Source organism: Ruditapes philippinarum, unplaced genomic scaffold, assembly GCF_026571515.1.
Source record: "Ruditapes philippinarum isolate M1 unplaced genomic scaffold, ASM2657151v2 ctg8842_1_1_1_1, whole genome shotgun sequence".
In the NCBI taxonomy this organism is placed as follows: Eukaryota; Metazoa; Mollusca; class Bivalvia; order Venerida; family Veneridae; genus Ruditapes; species Ruditapes philippinarum.
Window position 1 is genome coordinate 30559 of NW_026854270.1, and position 8486 is coordinate 39044.

At 31.3% G+C, this 8486-nt stretch overlaps 1 protein-coding gene across 1 annotated transcript; it reads right to left on the reverse strand.

The window, feature by feature from the left end:
- Positions 1-1707: 1707 nt before the first annotated feature.
- LOC132739593 (interferon-inducible GTPase 1-like) lies at positions 1708-6983 on the reverse strand. Its single transcript, XM_060727328.1, has 4 exons — positions 6750-6983; positions 5372-5470; positions 3647-3749; positions 1708-3009 (listed from the first exon to the last, which is right to left on the reverse strand). Exons 1-4 carry the CDS (start codon positions 6932-6934, stop codon positions 1951-1953), a joined length of 1446 nt encoding a protein of 481 aa, XP_060583311.1. The 5' UTR covers positions 6935-6983; the 3' UTR covers positions 1708-1950.
- Positions 6984-8486: the final 1503 nt, after the last annotated feature.

Sequence of the window (8486 nt, forward strand, 5' to 3'; positions counted from 1 at the left end):
TCCTTTCAGAGAAGAAGATTTAAAGATAATTTACTATACTCGTAACATCTTAGCGTACATCCTAACCCAGGGTTGAGCCATTTTTATAGCACAGGGGCTCTTTGCATCGTATTTCTACAAAAGGAGACTTAAATGAAATTTCTTAAAGCGACCTCAGGCCAGGGCAAATTTTGACCATGGGCCGTGATTTATTAAGCTTCTGCAGAGGACCACAAGGTTATGCTCAATGTCTTATATCTTGAAATGTAGTTTCTGAAAAGAAGAGTTTGAAAGAGTTCACTTTTAAAGAGTATTTGTTAGCTCCTGTGACCTATTTATGTATCAGACTAAAGCAATTTACAATATTCGCAGAGGGCCGCCTACAAATCAATCTTATGAAATTGAGTCCAAATCCGTCAAATGGTTAGGGAGATGTTGTTTTAAGAAATCTTTGATGACGATGAACGACGGATACACTGACATCACAAAATCTCGCTTCTGAGCACTTTGTAAAATATTTACTTAACGGTCACTGGAAGATAAATTTACATAAAATATTTCATGTCTCGGTTACCGTTAGATTGTATTGAATATAAAAATAAAAGTATTTCGATTAAACAAATATTTCACTGTATTTAGGTTTCATGAGCGAGATTCGTGGAGGGGCAACAACACAAGGACAAAAATGAAGCATATTCCATGTTTATCCATTCCAAACTACAAAAGTTAGATTATTTCACCCGTATTCATCAAAATTGACTTTCATTATGATCCATATTTTATCATTACGAAATGTTTATAATCGTTCGCATCTAATAATAGATAAATACAGAATCCCTAAAGAAAGCCCAACACGAAAATATTGAAAATGTTGCAGGTTCGGTTTGATTGAGCCTGTTCATGGACGTTACTGTAAAGTGCAAGTTACCGTCCACGCCCCCTAGCACCGGCTTAAGCAGAATTCTAAGTCGTATTTGACAAAATACAAACTGTATATCATTGGACGACTTCAAAAGAGTATTTACACAAATACGCAGCTTATCTAGAATTCTTAATTCCATTTATTATTATGTTTAAAATGATCTTTATCATTGACCTACATAAAATACTTTAAACATATAAAACTGTTATATATGCAAAAAAGTCGGGTTTAAGTCGATTTGTGCAAAAGACTAGCAAAATTCTTTTTCAAAGTCATTCATGTCTCTTTTACACGGAATGATATCACAACCCTTTTTAAAGAAAATAAGATTATTACTTAAATTCACAAAATGTTCCATGGTGATATTTTAAGATCAACTACTGAAAGATTTTCTTTACTTTTGGTAATGTTTACTCGATTTCTTAAGTTTTAGAAATTAGCTATAAAGGGGCATATATCTGCTTTTCTACTGCGTGAACGACAGAACATTTTTATTGTCACATTTTCCGTTTTTGAAAGGTCTACATCGTCTTTGTATAAATTCTGTTCAATTGTAGCTCAGTTCCCTATCATACCTGGACTAATTGCTAGATAAGTGCAATAATACTGGCCGTCTGAATGTGTCTTGTTTTATAAATATAGAAGATCTACAACAGGAAATTATCATCAATTGTAGACTTTGTTAATGTTATATCTGCTCGCATCTCCGTTATATTATCATGAAGAAATAAAAAATACCCGGATAACCTGTGATGCCGAAGCCCAGATGGTTTGCTTTGCATTTTTCTTGGACATCGTTATTGTACCACCATTACACGGGACACAACTGTCAATTTAACTTAAATGAAATATATTTGTGAAAGATTGAATTTGAAGTTATTCTGACCCAGACATCTAATAAGCAATTGTAATTCATATTATTTGTGAGGCTTTGAACATCTGTCAAATTGTAGATATAATGTTTCCAGTTGAGGTGTTTTGTCCAAAATGAAGTCTATCATACTGTTTTGCTCAATTATCTTAGCAGAACAATATTCAGCTGGGATCTACTAAATCGGTTTTAGTTGTTTTGCAAGAAGGTTAAGACGAAGAATTGCCAAACATCGTTCGTCTTCTGCCATTTCACCACACATTTTCAAACATTTCCCTTTGTCCATAAATACAACGTTTGACTGTTTCTTGTAAGATTTCAGATACTTTTTTAATTCAGTTTTTGAGGTTTTTAACTCATTTGCTATGAAATCAAGCGAACATTCATCGATGCAAAACTTTTCCCGGTATGCATCAAGTAATTGACAGTTGGAGTTAAATTTCAAAGACCAAACGTAAAGGAAACCACTGAGACCTTTGAATCTATACTTGCACGATTCTTGGACTTTCTTTATTTGTCTTTGAACTTGTTCATGTAGTAAATCTTTGATGGCGTTTGCTTTGATGCTCAATAAACCTTTAAGTTCCTGATTGAAACCACTAAAGTCGTACAATTCTCTTTCGGCAGAGCTGACCAAGAAAACATTACTAATAAAATCTTGAAATCCCCCAAGACGAATGTTTTCTGATAAGTTTTTCCTTATTTTATTAAGGCATTCAGTTTCGTCGAATATGTCTGGACACGCTTGTTTTATGTTCGTTATGTCAATGTCAATTTTTGTTCGAACGAAAATAATATTTTTGCGAATGCTGCGCAATTCTTTTCCCAACCATATGTCATTTTCTTGGAATCGCCCAGCTGAAACAATTATAACCACGTCAAATCGAGGAAAATTCATTTCATCAAAATATTTCTCTTTTGTGAGCCATTGTGTTTCCACACAAGGTAGTTCCCATAAAGCGACCTTTGGATTTTCAGGATAGATGTATTTTATACATTTTGTTGTTGAGTCAAAAACACCAGAAGAAGACGCCCCTTCATTTGGAGGTTTTAACTGTCTCAGAGCATTGATGAGACTGGATTTTCCTACACCAGAATTGCCTGTCACAGCAACATTTAATTCCATGGAAGCCCACTTTTCAAATGAATCCTTGATGTATTTATTAAGGCCATGCAACACCCCCGCTTTTTCCATCTCTTCCTGCAGACAATCTTCGTCAATATATGAACGGAATTTCTATGAAAAAGTGTATAACGCGTGTTAAAAGCGTGCTTGAAAGGTCTATATAAAACACAGTCTGTATGAAAAGTATTATAAAATTATAATATCTTGGATGTGTATTATACAAGAAACATTTTATGCAGAAGAAAGGTGTCACAAAACTTGCTGTCGAATAACCTGCCAATTGAATTGGATATTTTTTCAGGCCATTTCAAGGATGGATAATTTTACATTAGTCCATCAAACATTACTTATACTGTTGCTTTTTTGTTTTGCAATGTTATCCTTGGGCCAAATACAAAATGTTATAAAATTGCATGAAATAGTTGCATTTATTTGTTTTTATACATTAATTTAAAATGTGTTTACAACAGACCATTTTCAAAAATTGACATAGTTGTAAGTAAGAAAGAAATAATTAACTCCAAATTGCTCTTTACCAATTCTTGGACATTTTGCAGAAATAAAAGAAATTTTCTTGGAGACTTTTCAGAAATTAACATTTGTCAGATTTTAAGGTTTCTAATCTGCATAATTCTACCTCTTCGTATCGCTTTATTTTGATTCTTGTTTATTTAAACTATAGATTAGTTTCATCTTACACTCTGAAGTCAAAAGAAGCAGTCGACAGTATTGTGAAGCTTTAACTTACGTCATATTTAAGACCTGACAAGGATCTATTTTCAATACGACCTGGAACTTCATTCATTTCGTCCATGTAGTTGTCTGTCGTTTCATCTTCAGATAAACAGTCGCTGAAGATAAAAAAGCAACAGTAAAAGTAATGTTTGTCGGACAAATGTAAAAAATATCCATCCTTGAAATGGCCTGAAAAAACACCCAAGATTATTCGACAGCAAGTTTTGTGACCCCTTTCTTCTGCATAAAAGGTTTCTTGTTTAATACAATATAAGAGCGTAGCTTATTGTCAAACTCTGCAGTCATATGGTCGTCACAATTCAGTATTTTCTTTAACCGATAAATGTTAGAATAAAAAAACCTTATTACATATATTATAACATAATTAAAATGATATATGGATATATACTGTATTCCTAGAAATGTTCGCGGATACAATATTTCGCATTTTTCACAACGTCGGCATTTTCGCGGAGATAAACTTTCGCGGATTTGTAGTGACCGCGAATTCCGCGAATATTAAGTCGCTACGGCCTAAGTTACATTTTTTGGAGGCTACGATTTTTGATGCATGACCAAGCGCTACATTACTCGATACCTTTTTATTTATTGACTAGTCGAACACGGACGGTTGTTCCGTGAACACTTTTACTTACTTCCTTGCCTTTTTCACTTAAGTAAGATATAGTCAGACCCGTTAACTTTTATTCTCATTTGAATCATAACTGACTTTATCTTCCAAATGTCGATGCGTATTATTTTACACAGTATCGGTCTGTACAACGCTTTCATTTTAACAACATACCAGCTGTTTATCATTGTAGCACTTGATCGCTATCGTACTTATAACAAAGGATTACACCTACTCCAAGCAAATAAAGTCCAAATCATTCAATGTATTCAAACTGTAAATGCTTTTGTTTACGCCATATCTAACGTCAATAAGCATGATAATTACTAATAATTAATATTTATTTTTCAGGATCAAAACAGATATCTATAACAAACATACATTCTTCTTTACACATTTCTATAGCACCTGTGTTTATATGCTTTTTTGTGTAAGTAGATTATAACAAATATTCTGCACATTTTATGTTTTTATTTTGTTGAAGCTAGAAAGGTTCGCGGTTTTGTTATAAGTGACATATTCGCGGCTATAAAGATTCGCGGTGTCATGCCTACCGCGAAAAGCGCTAACTTAAAACGCGCGAAATCTTTTCTAGGAATACAGTATTATGATGGTAATTACCCTTGTTTTAAATAAAATGTTTTTTATTTATATCAAATCTGTGTTGACAATTGTTTTGAAAATGGACCAAATATTGTTGTAATTGATAACTGATATTGCACTGATAATTAAATTACTTGCTTGTCTCATGTCATTAAGCATGTAAGTAATATAAACCTTATTGAATTCCCCTACGATTGCAATTGTTGGGTCTATAATAATATTCTGTTGTGGTGCAAGTAACAAAAATTCCAAATGTTCTTGTTTTCAAAGAGTAAAATGCATACTGTTTTATGTGACTTTTGAAGAAAAAAAAGATTATAATTTACCAAAAGATACACATCAGTTATTTCGTTTCATATTTGAATTGATACTTTCTTTTAGTATATTACATGAAATAATAATAAATATCTACACAAGTATACAAATGAACAAGAAATTATTGTAACACCATTTGATAAACTTTGATTAAAGCTACTTCGTTGGTAAATAAATAAAATTACATACCTTGATAGTGATACATTCATTTCGTGTACCGACTGCAACGTTTCCCTGAAAGACGTCCCGACTTGTTTCCGTTTCTTGACCGAACTCGTTTCTATCAATCTTGACAACCAAAATATAAAAAAAACAATAAGGACGAATGAAAAGGGCTTAATATGATTTATAAAGAAAAGAAAATGAGAGCGATACACAAAAGAATACACATGCAAAGTATGATAATTAGAGGCAAATTGATAACCCTTATTGAGTTGAAGGGTACATCATTAGATATACCTAAAGAAAAAAGGAAATGACCGAGAGCAGCAATAAGTTTATACAAAAATTAGTTACACGAAACCACTACTCTTCATTAACTATCACTTGATTGAAGAATTAAAATGGTATGTAATGTAAGATTTTGAATAACAGTTATGCCTTTTATTTCCGTTTATTGTTGATAATTATATTCATGTATTTTTACAATGCTTTTAACCACATTTAACTTCGACACCTGTTCAGCGCACTTTGCAGACACAAATGTTTATTACTACATGTACTAATATTGCACATATATTGTCAGACCAAAAAATGAATTGCTGTTCGATGGCGGGTAACAGTCAGGTAATATACGTATTATACAAATATTAATATTAGTTAAAACCTTAAATGTGTTAAATGTACGCTATTGATAGCAGCCTTAACATTAGCATTGACTTGATTATGATCAATATGGACATATCAAATGTCATTTTACTTTTCTTTACCACAAATTTGCATACAAATTAATTGAAAAAAAATTGAAAACGAAATAACTTTTTAATTATGTAGAAAAATAAGTTAATTTGATATATTAAAAAGAAATTACGTCCCCTTATGCCATAGCAGCATTTATACTCAACGTCATGAAATTCCAATCAATGAACCAAAATGACCAGCTTAATATAATAATCTGAAATTAACGGCATTACTTCAAGTTTGCCCCCAACTCACACAAACTAAAACAATATACTATTGATATTATTCGTTGAAATTTAAAACCAGCACTATTTTTTAAATATCAAGAGTAATGTAGTCATATTTGTCGCATATAAAGCAAATAAAACCAATTACTGTAAATAAATTTAATTGAGCAATTTCAAAATTAAAGCCAGACATTATATGACCTTTGACTTCCAAGTGACCTTGAATGTGAGAACGTTGGTCTTGCATGCAACCATACTTTACCCTTATTTTCGATTTCAAGGTCTCCACCAAATGTGAGATATTGCTTTAGTGTTGAACAATGTGTAAAACAAATCATCTTAAGTATTACGTAGATTAAATCTCAATCAAATATTTGTAAATCATTATATAGGAAATCGTTTTTCATCTTATAAAAACAAACATAGGATATGAAACTCACTTTTCACGCGCTGTCAACGTTGAACATTCATCTGTTTCTTTCGATTGTTTCTCATTCTTTTTCTCAACCTTTCCATTTTGTTTATTAGATGGAATTTGTGCTAAAAACTGTTCGATAGATAGAAAAACAGCAGCAATTATAACAGCAAGGAAAACAAAAACAAAAATCCACCATAAATTCTCCATTACTTCATTCCTGTTGTAACACGCCACAAAGATAATGACGATCGGCGAAGATAAAACTATATATAAAATTATATTGACAGTATTGATATTACGTGCATGATCACCCGTTGTTTATTATTAACACGGTGAAACAGGTATTTCAATGATAAGTAGAAAGCGTATTGATCATTGTAAAAAAAGATTTAGAGGAATGATTTCATAACTAATATTAAAATACAGTCAACATTGTATAACGAAATTTAATGTATAAAGCACAGTAAAATGAACCTTTTGTACTTTTTGAATGAAAACTATTCAATTTTCTGTATGTACATGTTAATTTTAAATCTTTTATTTCATGCTACTGGTTTTATTTAAAAACAGTGTTTGTCATACCATAAATTTTATAAACATGTTCTATATATTGTATCTGATATTATATCTGCAATTGTTTATGTTAAGTTATCAATATTTGGTTTTATTTTGTTTAAATCTGACAGACGAAAGGAAATTAGCCAACGATAAAGCATGATCGATAAAAAAAATATCTGGCCAAATTACCTAAAAATCAATCGGGTCACGATCAATCCTTACACTAAAATAAAGAACTGTAGGCTAAAACCTACAATTAGGAGTGGTTGGAAAAGCTTACAGATCCTGTTTGTTGTATTTCAGGTTGATACCACACTTAAAGGGTCTCAAATGAGTTTTTGTGACGTGTTGGGACTGAAAATATTTTTCCAGATAAAAATGTACCATTTGATGTAGGTTTAGACCATTAATCTTAGTGCAAAATTTTAGATCATTCTTCCAGAATAATAATTGAAATTGTAAAATATGACCCAAAGTGGAAAGCGTTTATTATAAAATAAATAAATAAAATAAAAATAAAAGCATAAAAATACAATTTATTTTAAAGTATATTGCTTATGTATTTTTGCATATTTTTCTGTTTAATGTGCCCCAGCTCATTTATGTAAGAAATTCAAATGCTATGTTTTTAGGCTTTTAAACCTCAGTAGAGTCCCTTTAAGTGAAATTTTATATATGTATATAATTATGCTTCTAAAACAATTTTCAAACATCTAAGAATATGTAAAATATGTACTGCAAACATTTGTCCACACTATATGTAATCATTATAATATATGCATTCATTTCTCATTGAATAAATTGTCTTAGACATTATAGAAAATAAATTCCTTATTACCTCTTTTAATTAAAATGAAAATTAAAATTCGGCAATATCTTTACAAATAATGCTTTTTTGGAACTTACAATCCTAATTTGAGCAATATAATTTTGATATAAAACCATAAAATAATTGAGTAACAGGATCTTTAACAGGTCAAGACAATGATGTAATTAACCATTAACCTTAGGTGAGTATGTACTTGTCACGGACAATGACGCTATCAAGTAACCTAAATCATTTCTCGTTTCAGATATGATATGAAAAACAAGATCAAGGAAGGGAGACATTCAATGAACGCATCCTCCAACAGAGGACTACCGGCAGGGAATCTAGCAGGATAGACCGAATAACCATTGTATGTCCGTTGTGTCTATTTTA

Excerpts from the sequence above, each read along its gene's own strand:
- LOC132739593 (XM_060727328.1), bottom strand. The coding sequence starts at position 6,934 with ATGGAGAATTTATGGTGGATTTTTGTTTTTGTTTTCCTTGCTGTTATA. Across the intron at positions 5,471-6,749 it reads ACGTTGACAGCGCGTGAAAA|ATTGATAGAAACGAGTTCGG; the intron begins GTGAGTTTCATA and ends TTGGTTGTCAAG. Across the intron at positions 3,010-3,646 it reads TGTCAGGTCTTAAATATGAC|AAATTCCGTTCATATATTGA; the intron begins GTAAGTTAAAGC and ends ACTTTTTCATAG.